The following is a 25,342-nucleotide window of genomic DNA, read 5'->3' as shown; positions in this document are numbered from 1 at the left end:
GTCTGGTCGGAAATGCGCTCCGTCGCTCCATTCATTTCTATGGGAGAGCTGGAGATAGCGGACCATTGTACTCTATCACCGGCGCTCGCATAGAAATAAATGGAGCAGCGGCACGCATTGCCGACCAGCTGCTCTGTCCATTTCAGGAGGGCTCCACTGGGCATGGGCCCCGTTCTAGTGATCGGTAGGACCCCCTCTGATCTAATAGTACTCCACTATCCTGTGGACAGGGGCTAACTTTTTCTAACCGGAATACCCCTTTAAATGGAGCCTGTCAGTTTGTTTTTGCCTGCCATACTATTAAACTAAGCAGAGTGGCATGTAGGGCTTACAGAGACGGTTCAATCAATACCTTTTTCTGTATACTGGACGTGCCTGGCTCTGTAACCACAAGCCTGCACTGTGACCAGACTTTAGGCGCCCACTTAGTACAGCATTGCGTGCCTGCCCTGGAGAGAACTGAACTGAGCACGTGGTAAAATTATAGCGTATAGTTTAGACGCAAAATTACCGATCCAGGTGAGTGCAGTACAGTGAAGAGGCACAGTGCACCAAACATCTCAGTTGCATATTTGAACAAAGGGCAACGGATTTAAAAAAAGAAAGGTAATCAATTAATTGTCTCTGCATGGCCTACTTGCCACTGTTCCTAATTTAAATAGGCAAAACAAGCTGAAAAAGACTCCCCTTAAAAGGAAGTTACCATTCTAGAAAACCCATTTTATGCACCTTTAGGAAATTTGAAGTTAATAGGAGGGACTTCTCTGTTCGGGATCCTTATTTCATGGTCAGAGTGGAGAGCAGTTACAAAGAGCGTCTATTACTCTGGAGGACCTGCCACATGGGAGTCACCAGCATTCAAGTTCAATGACCCAATGAAAGCACTGGATCACAGGGGAAAAGACACGCAAGCTACAAGTACTTACACATCCTTCAGTCTGGCATTGAGCTTCGGAAGCCCCATATATTCACAGAGTTCCTGGAAGAATATTTTCACAAATATTCTGCTAGAGGAGGTGGTCGTTTCTTCGCTAAGATTTATGCACTCGAGGACCTGCAATACAAAAAGTTCCCAAATAAACTTGCAGAGGGATAGCACAATGAATGGCTGAAAAAAGCGAACTAACAATAATGCAACATGATTTTACAAAAATAAAAATTTCTAAGAACAGAAGAGAAGAATTCATGGAATATAACCAGATGTGCGTCTATGTCTATTAGCATAACAAGACATGTGTTTAGCGGCTTTCTTTTACAGTGTGAACATAGAAATGGAAAAATTGTACTTGATGATCAGTTAAACAGAACAAATGTAATAATGGAGAAAATAGTTAAAAATACAGCTGCATCTGATACACTTATCCACAATGATTTCTTTTTGAATAAGGGTTCATTCACAAGACTATGTATTTTGCGGATCCATTGTAACAATGCCTGTTCTTGTTTGCAAAACGGACTAGAATAGGACATGCTCTATCTTTTTTGCTGGCTGGGAATGGACACACGGATGCGGAAAGCACACTGTGTGCTGTCTGCGTTTTTTTTATTTTTTTTTTGCAGCCCCGTTGATATGAATGGATCCGCATCCAATCCACATAAAATAAGGATCAGATGCAGAACAAGTATAAGGTCATATGAATGGGGCCTAGGGCACAGTAAAATACTTATAACAGCTGAGGTTTCTACTAGCGGTCAAATAATCATCGAAATGTCAAAAACGAGGTCTGTAAATAATTCTAAGTGACTGGCATAGTCTCGATAAGAATCTGATTGTTTAGTACTAATGGAAACGTAGTCCGATGGGTGGCTGGTATGGCAGCGCACAGATGTGTGTAGAACTAGTCATGGTAATTGGGCCATATGGCTAGATCACTAGCTCTGTGCATAAACAATGGCTATGCGTTAACTGAAAGCGATAAGTTGAAATAACATGTTCTCTATGTGTTATCTGTCATTGCAATCCTGCATGTGAGGATTAGGAGATGACTACTGAGAAGAGATCTCTACAGAACAGGAACTGTCCGCTGAGGTCACAAGGGGGCTCAAAAATATTTAGACATGAATGGCCTTCCTCATCTTTAAGCTTTCCCAGGGGTTCAGTGACTCTTTGAAGTCATGAAACAAAGTAGTCTAAGGTAATGAGTTTGGGAACCACCTAGTCCCTTGATAAAAATGGCTTAGGGCTCTTTCACACTTGCGTTCTTGTCTTCCGGCATAGAGTTCCGTCGTCGGGGCTCTATGCCGGAAGAATCCTGATCAGGATTATCCTAATGCATTCTGAATGGAGAGAAATCCGTTCAGGATGCATCAGGATGTCTTCAGTTCCGGAACGGAACGTTTTTTGGCCGGAGAAAATACCGCAGCATGCTGCGCTTTTTGCTCCGGCCAAAAATCCGGAACACTTGCCGCAAGGCCGGATCCGGAATTAATGCCCATTGAAAGGCATTGATCCGGATCCGGCCTTAAGCTAAACGTCGTTTCGGCGCATTGCCGGAGCCGACATTTAGCTTTTTCAGAGTGGTTACCATGGCTGCCGGGACGCTAAAGTCCTGGCAGCCATGGTAAAGTGTAGTGGGGAGCGGGGGAGCAGTGTACTTACCGTCCGTGCGGCTCCCCGGGCGCTCCAGAGTGACGTCAGGGCGCCCCAAGCGCATGGATCATGTGATCACATGGATCACGTCATCCATGCGCATGGGGCGCTCTGACGTCACTCTGGAGCGCCCCGGGAGCCGCACGGACTGTAAGTATACTGCTCCCCCGCTCCCTGCTCCTACTATGGCAACCAGGACTTTAATAGCGTCCTGGGTGCCATAGTAACACTGAACGCATTTGGAAGACGGTTCCGTCTTCAAATGCTTTCAGTACACTTGCGTTTTTCCGGATCCGGCGTGTAATTCCGGCAAGTGGAGTACACGCCGGATCCGGACAACGCAAGTGTGAAAGAGGCCTAACCGCCAATCCTCAACTTTTCCAATATAGTACATCTGGACAACTTCAAGAGACGTGTAGTGCCAAGTGGATATCTACAGGAGCAGATTGGGAATCTAAAGTGACCCTGGAAATGAACCTAAAATCAGCCACATCTCTAGGTGGGTCCAAATAGGCAAAAGGTGGGGCCAACACAAGTAAAAGGAGTCAGCAAATTATTAGGCATAGACACAAGCTGGTAGGTGAGCCAAGGCACACATGCAATGGTACGTTGATCCTTTTCAGTAAGTTGGCTTAATGCACAAGTAAGCAAGGCATTGACATGCTGTGGACGTAAATCTGCACTGTAAATCAAATCCACAGCGTTTACAGTCACAGCTAGTGGATGAGATAAAATATATATAATAATCTCATCTCCACAGGGCAAAATGTTTGCACAATCAAATCTGCAGATTTTAAATACAGTTAAAAATCTGCAGATTCGGTCCATATAAATTTGGACAGATACAACATTTTTCTCATTTTTGATCTGTACATTTCCACAATGGATTTTGAACAAAATAATTCAGATGCAGTTGAAGTTCAGACTTTCAGCTTTAATTCCGTGGGTTGAACAAAATGATTGCATAAAAATGTGAGGAACTAAAAGCATTTTTTAAACTCAATCCCTTCAATTTCAGGGGCCCAAAAGTAATTGGACAAATTAAATAATTGTAAATAAAATGTTAATTTCTAATACTTGGTTGAAAACCCTTTGTTGGCAGTGACTGCCTGAAGTCTTGAACTCATGGACATCACCTGAAGTTTAGTCTTTAACACGTGAAATGCTCTATTGGGTTCAGATCCGGTGACTGACTCGGCCATTCAAGAATATTCCACTTCTTTGCTTTAATAAACTCCTGGGTTGCTTTGGCTTTATGTTTTGGGTCATTGTCCATCTGTATTATGAAACGTCGACCAATCAGTTTGGCTGCATTTGAGCGCACAGTATTCATCCGGCTGCTTCTGTCCTGTGTCACATCATCAATAAACACTAGGGACCCAGTGCCACTGGCAGCCATGCATGCCCAAGCCATCACACTGCCTCCGCCGTGTTCTACAGATGATCCGTACCATGCCTTCGCCATACTTTTTTCTTTCCATCATTCTGGTAGAGGTTGATCTTGGTTTCATCTGTCCAAAGAATGTTCTTCCAGGAGTGTGTTCGTTTTTTAAGATGTTTTTTTTTTTTTTTTTTTTAGCAAAGTCCAATCTAGCCTTCTTATTCTTGAGGCTTATGAGTGGCTTGCACCGTGCAGTGAGCCCTCTGTATTTACTTTCATGCAGTCTTCTCTTTATGGTAGATTTGGATATTGATACACCTATATCCTGCAGAGTGTTGTTCACTTGGTCGGCTGTTGTGAAGGGGTTTCTCTTCACCATGGTAATTATTCTGTAATCATCCACCACTGCTGTCTTCCGTGGGCGTCCATTGTTGAGGTCACCAGTACTTTTTCTTTCTCAGGATGTACCAAACTGTAGATTTTGCCGGTCCTAATAGTGTAGCAATTTCTCGGATGGGTTTTTTCTGTTTTCGCAGATGAAGGATGGCTTGTTTCACCTGCATGGAGAGCTCTTTTGGCCGCATATTTACTTCTCAGTAAAATCTTCAAAATGCAAGCACCGCACCTCAAATAGACTCCAGGCCTTTTATGTGCTTAATTGAAAATGAAATAATGAAGGAATTACCCACACCTGCCCATGAAACAGCCTTTGAGTCAATTGTCCGATTACTTTTGGTCCCTTTAAAAACAGGGTGCCTGCCACATGTAAAGGAACTGAAACTCCTAAACCCTTCATCTAAATTTAATGTGGATACCCTCACATGAAAGCTAAAAGTCTGGACTTATGTCCATTATATAACATGAATAGGTTTTAGTAAACCGGTAATAAAAACAAAATTTGTTTCAGTGTCCAAATATATATGGACCTAACTCTATATTGCAATGCTGTGTATTTTACAGTGAGGAGGGCTCCTGCGGCCCACTATGTATCAGCGCATTGGGGAAGAATTTACTTACATATAATACAAAGTATTCAGTTTGGGATGCCTGAAAATGTGCAAATTTTTAGTTTAAAGGGAGTCTGTCACCAGCATTTCACTTTTTTAACCCTTCCCACAGCTCCCTAGCATGCTTACAGTTAATAAAAACGTTACCTCTGGCATCAATCCTGGACTTCTAGAACCACCAAAAACGATCTTTATAAGATATGCAAATGAGGGCTCGCAAGTGCCCAGGGCGGCGTTACTCTCTTAGGTGCCCTGCTTGCTCAGCCTTTTCATTGCGTCCCCCCGCCCATCCTTTCCCTCTGACCGCCTATCGACCAACTTGTTATTCTGCCGATATCCCGTGCATGCGCACTGCGATGCCCATTCCTTGTACGGCATCACAGTAACTATTGCGCATGCGCCGGCTAACGACGCGAAAACACAACAAAGGAGGCGGTCCATCGGCGCATGCGCATTAATTACTGTGATGCCGTAGAAGGAATGGGCATCGCAGTGCGCATGCGCCGGCCAAAGGAATGAGTGCGCAGGCACGGGATATCGGCAGCATAACAAGTTAGTAGAAAGGCGGTCAGAGGGAAAGGATGGGCGGGCGGAGGGTAGGAAGGGGCGGGGGGGACGCAATGAAAAGGCTGAGCAAGCAGGGCACCTAAGAGAGTAACGCCGCCCCTGGGCACTTGCGAGCCCTCATTTGCATATCTTATAAAGATCGTTTTTGATGGTTCTATAAGTCCAGGATTGATGCCAGAGGTAACGTTTTTATTAACTGTAAGCATGCTAGGGAGCTGCGGGAAGGGTTAAAAAAGTGAAATGCTGGTGACAGACTCCCTTTAATGTGGCATTCTGTGCAGGGCAATCCAGTTCAAAAGCAGACAATGCATATAATGTCCTCTCAAGAAGCAATTTTTTTTTTTTTTTATCTAGCTGCTGGACAGACTTACAATTGATCTCCCTACATAGAATGGATTCTGGCCAGTGAGCAGGAACATTATAATATGGGGCACAGGACAAAAGATTTCCACGTGAACAGGGAATGAATGTAATACTGAAATAAAGCTGAAAGCTCTACTGCTTATACAGCAGGCAATTGAAAAGACAATTCAAAACCAGCAAAGCCATATAGTGACTTACACTCCAAGGAATAGAGTCTGTGTAGAGGAGATGGGCAAACATCTTGGCGACGTTTCTCAGTTTGTTCGTTTCCAGGCGGTGAATAGTCTCATACTGCTCTCTGAAAATGCCTTCAAAAGACTCCATGTATTCTTTCTTTAACAGACAGAAACGCTAGAGAAGAAAGTAAAATGGTCTTGATTACAAAGTGCACAAAAAAAATATATATATTATTTTAGAGATGGCAATTTAAAGGGACACTAAACCTAATATAAATCTTATAACCAACTGTAGTATAGCTAATCAGAACCTGTCACATTTACGGATGAGAGGACTATGCAGGAACCTGGTCCTGTCTATCAAGAAGAGGAAGGGGCTGGCAGGGGAGCAAGGGTACAGGGTCTGGCCTCGGTGTCACTCATCCTCCGGAGGCGGGGGGCAAGGAACCTCAGTGGAATCATCTTCCTTGCAGCGATGGGGTGCACTGAGGGGCTCGGTGGGTCATTACACTAAAAGTACTGACTGCCATCACAGAAGTGACAGACCACTGAAATGCCCAGTGATAGTGGAGGTTCATTTAAACTGGATATATGGATTTAAAAGTACCTTTTCCGTAAAATGAAGCAACGGATCGCTAAGTGAATGGTACCCTTACATTCAGCTGAGCTAGCCCCACACAACATTGTGGTTTATCAATGAATTTCCTAGTAACAGATATATCGTTTTTTTTGTATTATAAGACAAAGTGGGGGAAAAATGTCAGTGCGACTTATGGGGCGAATACTAATGAGCGGAGAGCGGTGAATGGAGCGATCCCTGTACGGGCTCTGTACTCATCGCTCTCTGGTCTCCATCTGCTGCGTACAAGAATGAAGGCACGCTCCGCGACCTCATGCTGTGCGATGTCAGATCACAGCAAATTGCGGAACGGGTGCGGATCCATTCATTCTCTATGGGGCAGGAATGGATGCAAACAGCACACAGTGTGCTGTCCGCATCCGCATTTCCGGAGCGCGCCCCCGATCTTCCGGTCCGTGGCTCCGGAAAAAAAAAAAATAGAACATGTCCTATTCTTGTCCGCAATTGCGGACAAGAATAGGCAGTTCTATGGGCTCCATTCACACGTCCGCAAAATGGGTCCGCATCCTTTCCGCAATTTTGCGGAAAGGGTGCAGACCCATTCATTCTCTATGGGGACGGAATGGATGCGGACAGCACACAGTGTGCTGTCTGCAGCCGCAATTGCGGAGCGCGGCCCCGATCTTTGGGTCCGCAGCTCCGCAAAAAGATAGAGCATGTCCTATTCTTGTCCGCAGCTTGCGGACAAGAATAGGCATTTCTATGGGGGTGACGAGCTGGTGTGTTGCGGACCCGCAATTTGCGGGTCCGCAACACACCACGGACGTGTGAATGTAGCCTTAGTGTGTGGATCAGTTTTCTGGCCATCAAAAAGGATGAATTTCATTGGCTTTCTTTTTAAACATCTCTCGGGATACATGATTCCCCCCATAGTGCCCCTCAACATCCAGAATGGCCCACACAGTGCCCCCCAGCACATGTGCTCCCAATTGTGCCGCCAGTATATATAACTGCCCCCTTTTAGGCCCCATTACCACCGATAGTGCAGACTAGGGACGGGCGAACATGTGTTTTACAAGTTTGGCGTTCGGGTTTTATTACAATTCCAATATGGATTCCGCTACCACGGGCCATAACAGAATTCTGTGACAGAATGCATAACTGAATGCCTTTAAGAGGCCTATGGGCCGCATAACGGATCCGTCTGGTTTCCGCTATGCAGGAGTCCTGCGTTTGAACAAACACCTGAACCTGTAAAAACACAAGTTCGCTCCTCCCTAGTGCTGACAAATCCCTCACAAAAAAAAAACTAAGTTACTCACCTACAAGTAGTGTGGTGAACAGTTTTTTATTTAACCTTCTATTTTTACGGGCGTTAAGACAGGTGCACTACTGTCTTTAGGGCTGTTAAATACGGGCCCACTGATTTCAACGGAGTCCGCCTGGCTGTGAAAATGGCCCCATAGACTTTAATTGCTTCAGTCATGTGAATGAACCAGCCCATAAAGAGGTATTTTTCATAGATGCCTTGCTGCTAGGGGAGAATATCTACGACACTCAGCACCGACCATTCATACCCAAAAATCATTACACAGTTGACCAAAGAAACTAAATAGGTTAAAAAAAAACAGCCGTCGCCTCTCCTGGCATGCCTTTTTTAGTAACTACTTGCATCCTCCATGTAATAATTTTGGAGCATCTGTTCTTATGACTCTTTGTTGTGCCATTCCTCTATTATTCCTACTTGCCAGCGGTCTACAGTAAAAGTCCAGATGAATGTTATCATTCGGGAAAAGGGGGGTGTTCCTTCACAGTCTGACACTGACCGAACTGATTGGATAGTGTCAGAGGGAGCAGGGAAAGACCCACAACTGGTATCACGCTGAAGGATCTTCATTGCAGACTGCTGGCAATTTATTCCTAAACTTCTAGAAGCAATAATGGAGGAATGATGCAACATATCGTTATAAGAATAGATGCTCCAAAGTTGTTATTACATGAAGTGCAAATAGCTACTAAAACAGACATGGCAGGAGAGGGGACAGGTCCTCTTTAAGGTGACAAAAGAAAAACGAACAATTGACTTACCCCGGCAAGCAAACCAAAAAACTTCTCGTACGTTCTCTGCTGAGCGCAGCAATCCAGTATCATGTTGCAGAGTTCTTTCTGTTTAAAAATAAAATTGGGATATTCAGTAAGCAGATTTTCTTTCCACAGCTGCAGCACAATAGACTGCAAGCTAAATGTGCAGAGAGGCATTTCCCATTTGTTTTACTTCTTAAGTAACTGTAATGAATACAATAAAATATGATTGCGCTAGAGGTTTGTGCATAGAGATATGTTGATGACAATGCTCTCCCAGCCTTTTAATATTGCACATGACATTATATTTGGAGAGCAATTCAACATTAATAAATATGTTAAGCGCAGCACATGTTCTAAAAGTGACAGCAACAAAGCTGTACAAACAGTGAACACAATGGTGTGTGTAGCTGGTCACACACTGGCTGTCACTGCTCTTAAAGGGCACCCGTCACCTCATTTATCAGCATTAATGTGTGCATGTCAGCTGAATGTGATGCTGTTGGTCCCATCAACTTGGGTGGCAGCAATCGGCAGAAAATCGCTGTTTTATAATATGTAAACGCCCTCCTTGGTGCAACAAGGGTGGTGCCATTGCACTCAGAGTCTTTGCTCTCTATCTCCTTTGCCACGCCCCCACTGGTAAGGCTGACAAGCCAGGCAGTGAAAAGATAGTCACGTCTGGCCCTGAAGTCTTGGGGGAGCGTGTTCAGCGCATGCACTGCACAGGGATACTCTCAAAATAACTGGGTTTCACGGGCGTTAAATCTAAACGCCGTCTGCAAAACAAGTGACAGGCCACTTTACAAGAATATACCCTAAATGGCCACACAATCCAGGCGGTCATAGTAAGCCCATGGGAACCTTTCAGCTCACCTGAGCCGCTTGTTATAAGGCACCTAGTGGCCCGTACAGGAACTATGTAAACAGTTTACCGCCGTGGCTGCCCCGTCTATAGGGACAAAAATGGTGGCAGTATCTTGGCATAATCTCGTGAGTGCTTTCTTACCAGTCCATGGCAGCATCCTCTTCTTCGCAGGTGCTGGACTGCAGTAACATTGGTCCAGCACCTGAGCAGATGAGAATCTGGCTGTGGACGGGTAAGAAAGCGGTTACATAATTAAAGGAGTTGTCTGAGATCTTCATATTGACGGTATATCTTCAAGATAGGCCATCAATAGGTGATTGGTGAGAGTCTGATGCCTGGAACCGCGGGGAACCAGATGTTTGAAGAGGCCACGGAGCTCCAATGTCACGGTCACTAGTCACATGGCCTAGGCGCAGCTCTCAGTCAAGTGAATGGGGCTGAGCCACTATCCAACAGGCGGCGCTGTGCTTGGTAAGCGGCGAGGAGACTGTGGCGCTCACCGGAGCGCTGAAGCCTCTCCAAACAGCTGAGCCTTATTGAAGTGAACGGGGCTAGCCTGCGAGACCGAGCCGACCCGTTATACAATGTACGATTCAGTGCCTGTTAAGCAGAGAAAAGGCCACAGAAGTCAGAGGAGCGCCGGTGTCTTCTCAAACAGCTGATCGGCAGGGTTCCCAGGCGTCGGTCCCCCACCGATCAGGTACTGAGGACCTATCCATCGTATAGGTCATGAGTATATTAGTCTCAGAAAACCCTTTTAAAACACCCAGACAACCTCTTTAAATCATGAGACTGCTGCTGGTTTAGTTCCCATGGCCGCGGGCGTGAGCTGTTTACATAGACCCTTGATGGGCAGTCAGGAGCTTTCTGACAAGCAGCTCAGGTAATGTAATGTGTGTCCATTTTTAAACTGGCCAAACCCTTTAAGGGGTTAAACCACTGAGATCAGAGCTTTCTCTGATCCCGGACGGATGTTACAGCTGCAGCCTGTCACCACTGGACTCCTTCCTTCTGTGCACGTGCGATCCCATGACGTGTATGCCAGCATGGAGCCATTAGACAAGGCATCCCATGACATGCTGTATTACGAGTTAATACTTTCTGTCCATTATACAAAAAGTGATCCATGAACAACAGACTAATTAATCAGCTGAGATTTACATTTTTAAAACGTACCCAATATCAGAATTTCACCTAAATGTACGGCACCATTTTTAAAAGGGCTGTCCAAGATTCACAGCTCAGCCGCTTTATTTGATTGGGGGGGGGATGTGCGGCCATACCAGAGATGCTTTGGTGCCGTCTCCTGAACTCTAGCCTCTTATGCACCCCCCAAGATTGTCAGCATATAGCACAGTGTCTAGCTTTTGATTTCATAATCAGGTTCAGGCAATTCTAATAATCTTCTAAGCATTAAAAGGGCACAAAGGCAGAAAGGGACCACTCTGTGAGCAGGTCTCCACTGGCTCATAAAAGGGGTCTTTCACAGGTAGACCCCCACTATGACATCCTTATTCCATGACACAGGTGGTCACCATAAGACAACCCTTCATATACATTACATATGGCCTCCTGTCTGTATCCAGTGCTATTTTGTTTTCTCCTAGTATCTTTTTCTTATTATTATACTACACACTGTGGACTTTAGGTTGCCTTAGGCTACATGCACACGACCGTTGTGTGTTTTGCGGTCCGCAAAACACGGAGGGCGTCCGTGTGCATTCCACAATTTGTGGAACGGCGCAGACAGACGTTAATATAACTGCCTATTCTTGTCCGCAAAATGGACAAGAATAGGACAGGTTATATTATATTTGGCGGACCACGGAACGGAGCAACCGATGCGGACAGCACAAGTAGTGCTGTCCGCATCTTTTGCAGCCCCACTGAAGTGATTGGGTCCGCAAATACTGCGGCTCGGATGCGGACCAAAACAACGGTCATGTGCATGAGGCCTGAGTCTAATTTGTTTGCATTTGTAAGCAGATTCAGCTAAGCTCACGTCTTCGCTTGACATTATGTAACTTGTTACTGCACCCTGGGAACAACAAATCTCAAATCTAAATACGTGCCAATATTTTAAGCCCATTGTCACGCTTAATTTTGTAAGGACATTAGTTTGCAGCCTCGCACACAGAGGAAGAAATTACCGCAATCGAGGCGCACTTCCACAGAATGATTTCTAAACAGAAATGCAGCCTGCAGGGTATTATTACAAAGAGCCAGTGAATTGTGTCTTGTACAACACTGGGAAACATGGTTTGATGGCAATGAAGTCTGTTGCAGCAGCAAAATAAATTAATTCTGAACCTAAATGTGCAAAAAGACCTTATCCCTTGTGGTTTTGAGTAATTAACTATTTTAGCATTTTAATTAAATATTGAAGGCATTTAAAGTCTTCTTGACGGATGCAATCTGCACGATACAGCTCTAATGGAAATAATCTCCTTCCAAGTGACTGCTATTTTTTTCCTTTTTAAAAGAGTTTTCCGGTCTTTTAAATTGATGACCTAACTACAGGATAGGTCATCAATAGTGATGAGCGAATCGACTTCAGGGTGAAGCATCCAAAGTCAATTTGCATAAAACTTTGTTTCAATACTGTATGGAGTACAGCGGTACCTTGGAACCGAACCCCAGTTCGGGAAATGGCTTTTTACAGTAGAAATCAATTTATGAAGTTATTACGCAAAGTCTCGGGAGACTTCGAGGAGTAATAACTTTGGCTCATCGGAGCCAATACACTTATACTGTAAGGAGCACTCGCTCCGTACAGTATTGAAACAAAGTTTTATGCGAATCGACTTCGCACACTTGAAATGAACTCTGGACCTTTTATCTGCTCATTGTAATTGGGATAATGAGGGAATAACACACACCTGGCCATGGAACAGCTGAGAAGCCAATTGTCCCATTACTTTTGGTTCCTTAACAAGTGGGAGGCACATATACAAACTGTTGTAATTCCTACACCGTTCACCTGATTTGGATGTAAATACTCTCAAATTAAAGCTGACAGTCTGCAGTTAAAGCACATCTTGTTCGTTTCATTTCAAATCCATTGTGGCGGTGTATAGAGCCAAAAATGTTAGAATTGTGTCGATGTCCCAATATTTATAGACCTGACTGTATATTGCATCATTCATCATCTACTTTACAATAAGGTTACGTGTGTACCGTAGAGCAAAATCAGATGACTTTTGGTCAGCAGATATATGTATAACATCTCCGTGCAATATATCCATATGAAATTGCCTTCCATACATGGGAGAAAATAAAATTGGGAGTCATATGTGACACTGACAAGTTATCATCAAAGTCACTACCCAGTATTCACGTTCCAGGATCGGACAGCAAACATACATTATTGGTGGATGAGACATTGCTTCACATAATCGTGTTAGTGATTTAACACATGCTCATCCCCTTTATCATTTTATGATATAATATTTTTTATCTTCTAGGGCAGTGATGGCGAACCTTTTAGAGACTAAGTGCCCAAACTGCAACCTAAAACCCACTTATTTATCGTAAAGTGGCAACACGGCAATGTAACCTAAATACTACAGTCTAATGTAGTATATCTTATATGTACTTTATCATTTAGCTATAATAGCCTGCCTACATTGAATGCGCTGCCTGTGCTGTTCATAGTACGCCCTGCGCTGATGATGGCAGAAAAGGCAATTTGGTACACCATAGACTTTTTCCAGGGTGCAGGTGCCCACAGAGAGGGCTCTGAGTGCCGCCTCTGGCACCCGTGGCATAGGTTCGCCATCACTGTTCTATGGTGTAATCATATGTATTTTATCCAACACTGTTACGCATGATTTTATATTATATATATCATATCTATCTCACTGTATTTTATGCATGTGTATTTTTTTTTTATTAATAAACCACCTCAGTGTTTTACAACTACATTGTCTTCTATGACCCATGTGGTGAGTGCTCAGCCTTAACAAATTATCTATTCCAGGCATGCTCAACCTGCGGCCCTCCAGCTGTTGTAAAACTACAACTCCCACAATCCCCTGCTGTAGGTTGATAGCTGTAGGCTGTCCAAGAATGCTGGGAGTTGTCGTTTTGCAACAGCTGGAGGGCCGCAGGTTGAGCATGCCTGATCTATTGCATACACTTTTCTGACTGGGCGAGTCATCAGACTTTGCAGCACCAATTCCTTAGTTACTGACAGGGTGAGCCATCATAATTTTCTATTAAGTGTGAAAGTAGCCTAAGGGCTCTTTCACACTTGCGTTATTATCTTCCGGCATAGAGTTCCGTCGTCGGGGCTCTATGCCGGAAGAATCCTGATCAGGATTATCCTAATGCATTCTGAATGGAGAGTAATCCGTTCAGGATGCATCAGGATGTCTTCAGTTCCGGTACGGAACGTTTGTTGGCCGGAGAAAATACCGCAGCATGCTGCGCTTTTTGCTCCGGCCAAAAATCCGGAACACTTGCCGCAAGGCCGGATCCGGAATTAATGCCCATTGGAAGGCATTGATCCGGATCCGGCCTTAAGCTAAACGTCGTTTCGGCGCATTGCCGGAGCCGACATTTAGCTTTTTCAGAGTGGTTACCATGGCTGCCGGGACGCTAAAGTCCTGGCAGCCATGGTAAGTGTAGCGGGGAGCGGGGGAGCAGCATACTTACCGTCCGTGCGGCTCCCCGGGCGCTCCAGAGTGACGTCAGGGCGCCCCAAGCGCATGGATCACGTGATCACATGGATCACGTCATCCATGCGCATGGGGCGCTCTGACGTCATTCTGGAGCGCCCCGGGAGCCGCACGGACTGTAAGTATACCGCTCCCCCGCTCCTACTATGGCAACCAGGACTTTAATAGCGTCCTGGGTGCCATAGTAACACTGAAAGCATTTGGAAGACGGTTCTGTCTTCAAATGCTTTCAGTACACTTGCGTTTTTCCGGATCCGGCAGGCACCTCCGGCAACGGAAGTGCATGCCGGATCCCAACAACGCAAGTGTGAAAGAGGCCTTAGACAGAACATAATAACATAGTAAGTGCAGTGCAAGAGGCATAATGGGAAGTGAAAGACGGATTGAAGATGTCTGACAACTCCTAAATGGTGTATAAACTAAAACAGGACCTGGAATGCACAAGAGCCTCTATATTAACCTTTAATAATAGCCTGTGCTGCTCTGCATGCTGTTTGCAAAATGCTGGAGTGCTTCTTTAACAATTGTGGGCAAATCATTTTTTTTCACGCTAATTAAAAACAATTACTGCGCAGAACATAAAAAGGAATGACATACGGATCAGCGTTAACCGTCCAATGGCTCAGGAGCCCCACGTGGCTCTTGGGCCCCCTGTAAGTAGCTCTCCAGCTGCTGGCTCTTCCAGAAACTATTGTCCACCAGTGGACCCCGTGATAAATCATATCACTGGCAGATAACACCATAACCCCCCAATCCAATAAAAAAGAAAAAAAAAATGCGATGTATTTCTTTTAGGCAAGCAGCAAAACGTTCCTCGATTAGTGATCACATAGAAATCAGTACAATTAGGAGGCCATCTGTGCCCCTGCAGAAAAAAAATGGAATCTTTTCAAGAGACAGATGTCTGTAAAACAGGCGAACAAAACCCAACTAAAAAGTCAGGAGGCGATTGAGCCCTCACCACTTAGGTAACCATTCATGAGTCAGGCCTGCTGGTCTGTACATCAATGGATAATGAGTGAGCTGCGACAGTGGAAGATAAAGAGAATAAATGCACTTATTTTTTTTAGTGTTTTTAGTAAAGATGATTTGTGATAGTGGGCAAGTTATAGCAGAACAGATCACTTAATCCGGCACAGGACTCCTGTGTCTAATGTCACCCAACATCCTGTGCTAATCCCGGCCATGTAACTCCTTAGATGCCTTGGTTAATAGCGAACAAGGCATCCAAGTGGTTTCAGGGGGAAAAGGCTCCCTTTTTCACCCCCTGCACATAGATCCTCGCAAAGTGATTGCAGGGTGCCGATGTTTGCAATGGAGAACCAACAATGGCCTCTGGCTCTGCCAAGTACAGAAGCCACAGGCTGCATGTTAGTGCAAAATGGCAGCCATAATATACTGCACTACAATAAGTAGTGTAGTGTGTTATGTTAGCCATCAAACAATTCACTTTTAGGAATAAAAAAAAAAAAAACCCCGTTTTCCCATTAATTTTTTTAGTTAAAAAAAAAAAAGGTATTGCTTTATTCGTAAAAAATTATTACACTACTTATCCTGCATGGTAAATGCTGTTAAATAGGTATATCAGTGCTGAAACTGTAGTTTTTTGCTAATTTATCTTAGGGGGAAAAAAAAAGTCTGTGCCCTAAAAAGGTTTTAATAAAAGCTACAAGTCCTGAAAAAATAAATGTATATTTTATCTTTTTTATAAAATTAAAAAAAACTTACACATGATATGTGCCCCAAAATGGAGTTAGTGCTGAAAAAAACAAAAAAAAAACCTCAAACAACTAGTCCTGGAAAGTCCTCACACATACGGCTACGTCTAAGGAAAAGTTAAAGGGGTTATCCAATACTATAAACTGCCCCCCCTCCATATGACAGGCCCCTCAGCTCCTGGTTCCCGCTGCTTCTCCCCGTGCGCGGATGAAAACATCCGGTGCCAGGGGGGGGGGGGGGGGGGGGAGCAAATGGCAGGTGGGGACAAGCCTCTCTAGTGTCACCTGCGATACTAGGGAGGCTCGTCCCCATCTGCCATTGGCTGCCGACACCAGATGTTTTTTCATCGTCGCACGGAGAGAAGCAGCAGCGGAGGTGCGGGGACCAGGAGCGGCGCGTGGGAAGTCTATTCCCCGTGAGGGGCCTGGCATATGGGCAGTTTATAGTATTGGATAACCTCTTTAACTCTTGGAATGTGACAATGAACAAACTTGTTAGGTCACTAAAGGGGCTGTCCATGTTTTTTTTTTTTTTTTTTTTTTTTTTAACAGCTCTTGGAAAGTGTTCTGGGCATGCTCTGTTACCCGTGCAGAGGTCACTGGCAGGGAATGGTGGATCCTGTGTTATCTGTGCCTAGGTTCTATCGCTCATTGTATTCCTGAATGTGATAATGAGATGACTGCTGAGGAGCAATCACTGGAGAAGTGCAAGTGTCAGCTTATTATGAGGCTCACTTATCAGAGTACTCGAAGTGAAAACTGCAAGATTTTCGGATGACTTTTAAATATAAATAATGAAGTGAAAAGATAGAATAAAAAAACAAAAAAAACAAACGTGATTCAAACTATAGATCATTTTTGGACGCTACATTCTCTTTTGAGTTGAGGAAAATTGTGATTTGTGACCAATGCAACAGTATAATAAATCGGCACTGGCGGAATATATCATGGCTCTAACACACCTTTCTTCCAAGGTCACTTTATTGCAGACTAAGTCTCAGTATAGAACAGCCACGCACAGTATATCATATGACATAATGAATGCATCAAGTGTCATGCAATTTTCAGTCTAAAAAAATATACGGCAGAGCTTATTTATGATGCTTTGGATGCTAGAGCAAACAAGTCTAGCCAGGCACTATGATGGTTAAATGTAAAATATCCCACATTCATAATATTCTTTGCCTAGTGCAAAACAGCTGTCAACACATTTGCTGTTTTTCTACTGTTCTTTCATTACACAAGTCCATTGCCAACCTAACTACAGAGGACGTTTCTCATAAGGCGACTAAAAACCCACTAAATATACTCCACTGCAATGTAGCGTTACCCAGCAGTTCTACAGCACAATGCAACGCCTGTGGAGTCCTTTTTCTGGGTGCACAGGACAAACAGCACTTTCGATGTACTATCTCCGTGTTGTAACTGCCAATTTGTGTCGTCTAGCAAGATGCATGCAGGACAAAGAGGTGCACTCTGCAAAAAATAGACCCGCAAGAGGGAAGGTGTACCAAAAAAATAGCAGGCAGCTAAAGGTGTCATTTAAAGATCTAAAGGTGCACGAAGCGTTAAACTAAAATCTGACATGGAAAAAAGAGCGGGGGGTGAAAAATAATAAAAAGACAGGAACAAATATAAGACCCAAGTGGAGAAGGAGCAAAGAGAAAATACAGAAGTGAAAATACAGAAGTGAAGAAATGGAAGGCCCAGTGGGTGATAAGTATTACAGTATAATTAACATCATTGCACGTTTAATTAATCAGGCGTGACATGGAAAGGTATATTCTGCAGGGCCAGCCTCTCTGTATCAGGAGATACCTGCTTTTAAATGAGACTGCCGTTCTGTTAGTGTATTCTAGCTTTGTTAGAAAGAGATCGTCATGTATATACACGTCATGTACTACATGATGTCCGATTTTCATTTTTTTTACATCAATCATGACACAACCCCTTTAAAGGAGGACCTGACAGCTCTCCTGGCAGGTTGGTTTTACTAAATAACTGTACTCGCCATAAAATAGCAATGCTGGAGCACCTTTTATAAGAACGTGGTGTCATGTCGTTCCTCTGTTATTCCTCCTGGAAAGAATTACATTTACAAGTTGCCGCTATCATTCCCCTTGGCTATAAGGTTTGCGCTTTCACAGTCTGATACGACGAGCAATGACAGAACCCATTGATATAGGAAATGGAGGAATAACAAAGGAAGGTTACTATACAGTTCTCGGAGAAGTTGCTCCATGGAGAAGGCAAGAATTTACAAAAACAGACATTAAAGGGGCATTCCAACTTTCTGATACTGATGACCTATCCTCCCACTAGAATGGGGGCTGAGCTGTAGTACGCTGGCATGGCCACTACACAGCATGGGCTCTGTCCCCTGTTTAGTTTCCAGTGCTGGGGGCTTCCCTAAACAGCTGATCAGTGGGGGTGCCGGGTGTCGGACCCCCACAGTTCTGATATTGATGACGTATCCAGAGGATAATACAGTTTGCAACTGCAACTAACTATGCCACATGTACTGTGTAGGTCTTACAAGCCAGGATGCTATTGTGGTGTAAAGCACAGGAGCATTGCCTGTGTCAACATAGTATGCTAGCTCGCAAGAACTACATAGAACAGGGGTAGACCATCTCGGGCACTCCAGCTGTTGTGAAACTACAACTCCCAGCATGCACACTTGTTCTTCTCAGAACCCGCATAAAAGTTAATGGTGCATGCTGGGAATTGTAGCTTCACAACAGCTGGAGTGTCGAAGGTTGCTGACCCCAGACACAGAACATGCTACATAGGATATACTATTATGCTGCAGAGCATTAGGGGCTAAAAGGATTGTGATCCACTGTTCACATGAACGGTGCCCGAGGGCGATGTTGCCATATACCACCTACATAAAATCTAGTTCACGTCCAATGCTCACGTTTTCAGTGGTTTTCACCAAATTATCATTGTTTGAGTTTCAACAGCATTGTGATATTTGAAAGCGTTAACAAAACTCAATCACTTCTATAGGAACCTGATGTTACTATGACATTCGAATGGATTATACCATTGACCAGCAACACGTGGGTATCCGGCTGTGATGAGAATATTGGGAGTAGTAGTCTCACCGCAGCTGGAGAGCTGCATGTTGCAGACCACTGGAACATACACCATTAAAAAACAATACAAATGTGAATAACGCAAGTAGTTGAACATTTCCTTTCACACGCCACTCCTGCAGCTCGTTTTCAAACTATCGACCATCAAGAACACATCTTGCAGCTCATTAAGAGCTGGAAATGACTATCATCTATAAGAGACATGAACGCGCTCCGGCTGCGGTGAGACTACTACTCCCAATATTCTCATCACATGAACGCCACCTCTGCTCAGTTTCATCTTAGGAGAGACATTCAATATACAGACATTACTGGTGTGTAGAACGTACCGTCTGACTATCTGGGAAGTCCATCTTTATCAGCTTGTGAGCACACTCCTCAAAATCTAAGCTGAATAAGGAACAAAAAAATAGTTATTAATATTCAGAAAATAATAACTGCACATCTTCAAACTTTTCCTTTTATTTAGTGGTGGAGCGGACAGATGACTACCGTCCATGACCGCAAAAGGTACACATCTCTGTTCTCAGCTGCTCCAGCCTTTTCTCAATCTCCCTCATGATGCTGAGCCCAAGTCCATGTCATTCTTAGGACCAATATACTCTGCTGATCAGTTTCCTAAAGGGGTTGTCCGGGTTCAGAGCTGAACCCGGACATACCTCCATTTTCACCCAGGCAGCCCCCATGACTTGAGCAGTCCACGCTCCGATGCCCTTCTTTTCCCTGCGCTAAATCGCGCAGGGAAAAGGCATTTTCAAGAGTTCTGGTGACAAACCGGGCTCTCTATGGGGCTGCCAGGAAGCCCGGTGAAGTCACCGGCACTGATGGGCGGGCTCTAGCGCTGCCCTAGCCAGTAAAACGGCTAGGGCAGCGCTAAAGCACGCCCATCTGAGTCGGTGACGTCACCGAACACACTGCCGGGCAGAAGCTTCCTCCCAGCAATGTTATTGTAAACAAAAGAGCCCGTGCCCTGCGCGATCTAGCGCAGGGCAAGGGAGCACATCGGAGCAGGAGATGCTCAGATGCCAACATCAGGGGTGCTGTCTGGGTGAAAGTAAGGGTATGTCCGGGTTCAGCTCTGAACCGGACAACCCCTTTAACACATTAGGGTAAGTATACAGGGAGTAGCTGCAATCATCGGCGACATCCAGTTTAACTGCAAAGTGGCAGTTTTCAAACTGATTGTTAAGAGCTGCAAGTTGATTAATGCTCCATGTGGCCTTACCATTATAGTAGCCAGAACTCAATTTTCCTAACACAGAGCTCCAAATCTCCTGCATAGCCATCTCTTTAAATTATAAAATGACACCAGGGGAGGATTCTGCATGATGCAGTAAACTAGTGGCAGCTGATGATCACGATAACCAGGGCATCGAGCTCCCTCATTGGCATGGAGCAGGCAGTCACACATCTCCGCTGCCATTCTTTAACTCTATGGGACTGCTGAAGACAGCCGAGTACAGCACTCCACTGTCCATGCGCAACCGCCTGCTCCATTCAACTCATATCCCATATCCAGTGGATAGGGGATATATGTTTGTCATGGAACAAGCCCCTTAACAGCATGTCTGTGCAGAGAGTGTTGAGTTCTGTATTCAAAAATGGAGCTCTGACTGATAGAAAGATGTATTAAAAGAGCCCCTTCACCACAGACAACCCCTTTTTAGCAGTTTTTGGGAAAAACCTGATCATTGCAAAATCAGCTCGTGACACCCCTCACAAACCGCTCATTCTAATGATAAATAGACAACCTTTTAAGGAAATCAATTGGCACAGAATTCTGGATCTATTTAGGATTGAAGAATGTGGTGTTGAAGGGTGAGCATTCCATTAAACATTTAGAGGGGTTTTCCAAAATATTTTTACTGGTGACCTATTCTCTGGATAGGTAATCGGTATCTGATCGGTGGGTGTCATATAACCGGCAATCCCGCCGATCAGCTGTTTGAGAAGACACCGGCAATCCTGACAAGCTTTCCCTAGGCCAGTGACGTCACGTTCGCCGGTCACATAGATTGAGCTGTGATACCAAGCACAGCCGCTATGCTTGGTAAGCTGCAATGAGGCCGCGGCACTCACAGCAAACACCTGATTGGTGGGGATCCCAGGTGTCGGACCCCCACTGATCAGATAATGATGACCTATCTAGGATAGGTCATCAGTTAAAACATCTCGGAAAAACCCTTTAATCCATTTACATATATGACGGTAATGATATGCTGCAAACATCCTAATTCATAAAACATTTCAACTTAATTCACGCGAGCAAAAAGCAGCAATTTCCCCCCTCATATTAATACTGTTCCGTCTCTTTCTCTAGCCACATACATGCTCAGGAGAAAACTGGCACATTGATAATCTTACATTAGGCAGGCAGCCTAGTTCTGGCTAATTTTACCTGCTGATAATCATATGGTAATGCGGCGATTTCATCGGACTTGGAACATCTATTTTTCCTATTTACTTTTCAGCAATGCAGTGGGGAAAAAAAAAATTCTGAAGCAAAATAATGTCTGGCTTTCAAATATGTGTCATCGGCAAAAAGCCTGGATCAAAATAATGCTGGTGTAATGGCTTTTTGTGACCGTAAAATGTACTGCTACCTACAGATGCTTAATGGAGCCTGCCCGTTCCCATAACTCGACTGGAGCTTTTCTACAATAAATGTATCTGATTTCATTTGGAAATCCTCTAATGATTTAACAGCCGCTGCTTCCCTGGGAGGCAATTTTCAGACTGTACAAAATGTATTTGATAGTAATGTTAAGTTTCCCTGCTGTACTTGTCACCGTATTGCCAGCTCTGGTCCGTGCACTTTCATTACATACAAAGCATTTTTTCAACTTTTTTCCCCCCATTATTGAAATATCAGTACCGTTCTCAGCAGTCAGAGGCAGCGCTCTATTCACATATTACTGTCGTTAATGTCGTTAATGAGGTCCAAGGTGACAGATTCCTTTTAAAAGGGGTTTTCGCACAATTCTCAGGATAGGTGATTAACGTCTGATCTCTGGGGACCCCAGTGCTGGAACCCCTGCAATCAACACAATGGGGGTCCCAAGCCCCTATTCCTCCTCATCGCACAATCACAGTGAGGAGGAGTGTGAATGGAGTGGTGGTCACGCATGCACGTGAATATAAGAAACTTTGTAATTGATTGTATTGTATGAGGGGAAAAATGCCTTCTTCCCTCTAGAAGCACTCTTCCTCATCTTTTCATAGCTTTGTCTTTATATAAGCTTTTTTTTGGTCTTCTCTCTCCCTGTGACCCATCCCCTGACCATAGACTTCTAAAGAACAGCGTTCCTACCAGGGCTGTGGAGTCGGTAGATAAATGGTCCGACTCCTCAGTTTTTGGTAACTCAGACTCCTCTGTATTTAATATGCAAATGTATTTTATAGTATAAAATACATTTGCATATTAAATACAGAGGAGTCGGAGTTACCAAAAACTGAGGAGTCGGACCATTTATCTACTGACTCCACAGCCCTGGTTCCTACGCGCTGTAAAACGCTCAACAGGCAAGAACCAATGATTCCCTATGGGAATGATTCTCATCTGAGCGTTTTACAGCGCGGACGAACGCAATGTAAAACGCCCTACGCCCCAAAAAGTTCAGGAGCTTCTTTAGGGCGTCTTGTCGCGCATTCCCGTACATAGACTTCCGGGAACGCGCGACAATGGGCGTTCGCTTGTTCCGGAGCCGCGATTGTAAACGCGCATACAAAGCGCTCTATCTCGTACGCTCAGGTGTGAACGCAGCGTCGGTGAACTGACAGTCTGTCAGACTTAGCAGAGAATGTCAGTTTAGAAAAGAGTTGGGGGTGAAGAATTTTTTTTTTCTTCGATCAGATATATTACAAAGTTTCTTATATTCAATTGTAATACTGATTTAACCAAAGTTTGTAGAAACAACAGTGGCCATTTAATATTGTGACAACTCCTTTAAAAGGAATTGTCCAGGATTTTACTAGGGATGGCATGGCCTATCCTCGGCATAGAGGGGGTTCTGACACCCTGCACCCCTGAAAATCAGCTGTTTTAGGATGACGCTATTGCCGGAACAATACAGCTCTGTCCATTGTGAAGTTACTACAGCACTGCTTAGATTCACTTCAATGGGAGCCGCTTTGCAGTAACTAGCTCTGCACACTACACAATCAACAGAGCTGTATAGTTCTACCATAGACTTCCAGCACTTGGAGCAACTGCAGAAAAGGAGGGGGTGCTGAAATTGGGGCATTTCAGAGCATGACAAGTATTCTGCAAGACAAGGCAGATTTTTAACTATTGAACTGATTGTTTTTAATTTCGAAAACACAGTTTTATGACTATAATCCAGGGGTGCACAACCCTTTGTGGTAAAGGGCATTATTGCTTGGTCATACCACATCGAAAGGCTGCACAAATACTTAAGCTTTTCCCATCTGAGACCTTAATGCCATGGATAGTGGTTGGGGACCATCACTTATTTGGAGAATGGGAGTTCCCCAGATCCCCTTTTTGGCACTCGAAAAGAGCAGGACGTCAGTCCCCCAAATATCAGATATTGATGACCTACCCTGTGGACAGGCCATCAATAGTAAAATCCTAGAAACTCCTTACTTTTGGAATATGCAAATTAGCCTCTAGGAGCAGGGTGGGGGGGGGGGGGGGGGGGGGGGGGGGCGGGGGGCGTTGCTCCTGCTCCTAGAGGCTCCATTCTCCAACTTCATTCCACGCCCTGCCGTCCTTGAATGACAGGGGACAGCGCAGGCGCGAGATTTATCCAGCACACGGGGCCGGCAGGAGAAGACGAATATGTATGTCAGAGAAAGTACATATTGGCCAATCACAAAATACAACAGATCCCATCATATTTATCTATGTCAGTATCTGAGAAATACCATCTGATTAGGAAGAATCTTATATCGCCAACTTACATCACATGTTGCACCATCTACAGTAAATCAAACAAACAATCACATCAACCATTTTAATTTTTTTAACCTATTCCAGAAAATTGACAGAAGAATCTGATTATGAGGACCAGGGCCCTGTGTTTTACATACACATCATAGGTATCTAGACATCCTGAGAACCACAGAGAAAGCAGTAGGTACACTTGAGCACTGGCTCAGGTGGTCATCAGTCTTTGTGTTACCCTCACTGATTGCTGCATAAAGAAGTGACCGTCATGCTGAAATCAGCGGTCTGTCACGTATCTGCTAAAGCGGGCTGCTGAGAACCTAGGGGGAGATTTATCACCTTCCTTGTGCCTCAAAAGTGGTGCTAAAAAGTGGCAAACTCTCTGTTTGTGACTTTTTTAAAAACGGTTGCATCTCTAGACTTTTACGTTGACTTCACCACTTTGCTTAAAACAGGGTATTACATGGAGTAAATGAAGCCAGAAATCTACAGCAGCTCTGAGCCGTCGTAGATTTCTGTTTAGACGCATGAACAGCAGGAGGATGCAACTAATGATTATGCACCTTAGGATGAGGTCTGCACCTTGTCATAAATTAGGTGTGTCCTCAAGCAGCACAAGGGATATCAATACCAGTGCAAAAAGCGCCAGTCTTGATAAATATACACCCTAGTGTTAAATCCTAGCAGCACGCACCGGAAAAGATCCCAGCGCTGCCAGAGAAGAGTCCAGCTTCTTCATTAACACATTAAGGATTCACAGTTCTCTCCTTTCAATAGCAGGTGGGTATGAAGATGGGGAACTCGTGAATAATACGGACTTCTTCTCTGGCAGCACTTGACCGTGCTCTAGCGCGTGCTTCCCAGATCAAACTCTACATTCTCAGCAGCCGTAGTACTTTAGCAGATAAGTGGCAGCTTGCGGATTACAGGGTGTCTGCCAATACTTTATGCTGCTCTCAGTCAAGGCAGCACAAAATGAGGTGACATATTCCCTTTGAACATTTGCAAAATTGGTTACTGGTAGTAGCATGATATTACCTCTGTGGTTGTACTGCATTTGCACAGGAATGCATGAATTACCTACAGCTTAAAAGGAAACCTGCCACCAATAAACTGTTCCCACAGGATCAGCAACCTTCGGCACTCCAGCTGCTGTGAAACTACAACTCCCAGCATTCACACATACTAGGCTGCTCTTGTAACTCCCACAGAAGTGAATGGAGGATTCTGGGAGTTGTAGTTTGAGAACAGCTGGAGTGCCGGAGGTTGCTGATCGCTGCTGTAGCACATATAAACCCCTTTCTATACATGGCTATGTCTG

At 44.5% G+C, this 25,342-nt stretch overlaps 1 protein-coding gene across 1 annotated transcript in view; it reads right to left on the bottom strand.

Annotated features, from left to right (window-relative positions):
* CWC22 (CWC22 spliceosome associated protein homolog) overlaps nucleotides 1–25,342 on the bottom strand; it is an 83,594-nt gene that overhangs the window by 16,785 nt on the left and 41,467 nt on the right. The window contains exons 13-16 of the mRNA XM_040440833.1: nucleotides 19,442–19,502; nucleotides 8,753–8,830; nucleotides 6,107–6,259; nucleotides 927–1,054 (exon numbers count right to left, since the gene is read on the bottom strand). Coding sequence (XP_040296767.1) covers nucleotides 927–1,054; nucleotides 6,107–6,259; nucleotides 8,753–8,830; nucleotides 19,442–19,502 — 420 coding nt within the window. The remainder of the gene's footprint in view (nucleotides 1–926; nucleotides 1,055–6,106; nucleotides 6,260–8,752; nucleotides 8,831–19,441; nucleotides 19,503–25,342) is intronic.

This window comes from Bufo bufo, chromosome 7, assembly GCF_905171765.1.
Source record: "Bufo bufo chromosome 7, aBufBuf1.1, whole genome shotgun sequence".
Lineage (NCBI taxonomy): Eukaryota > Metazoa > Chordata > Amphibia > Anura > Bufonidae > Bufo > Bufo bufo.
This window is presented reverse-complemented; position numbering and strand designations above follow the sequence as displayed.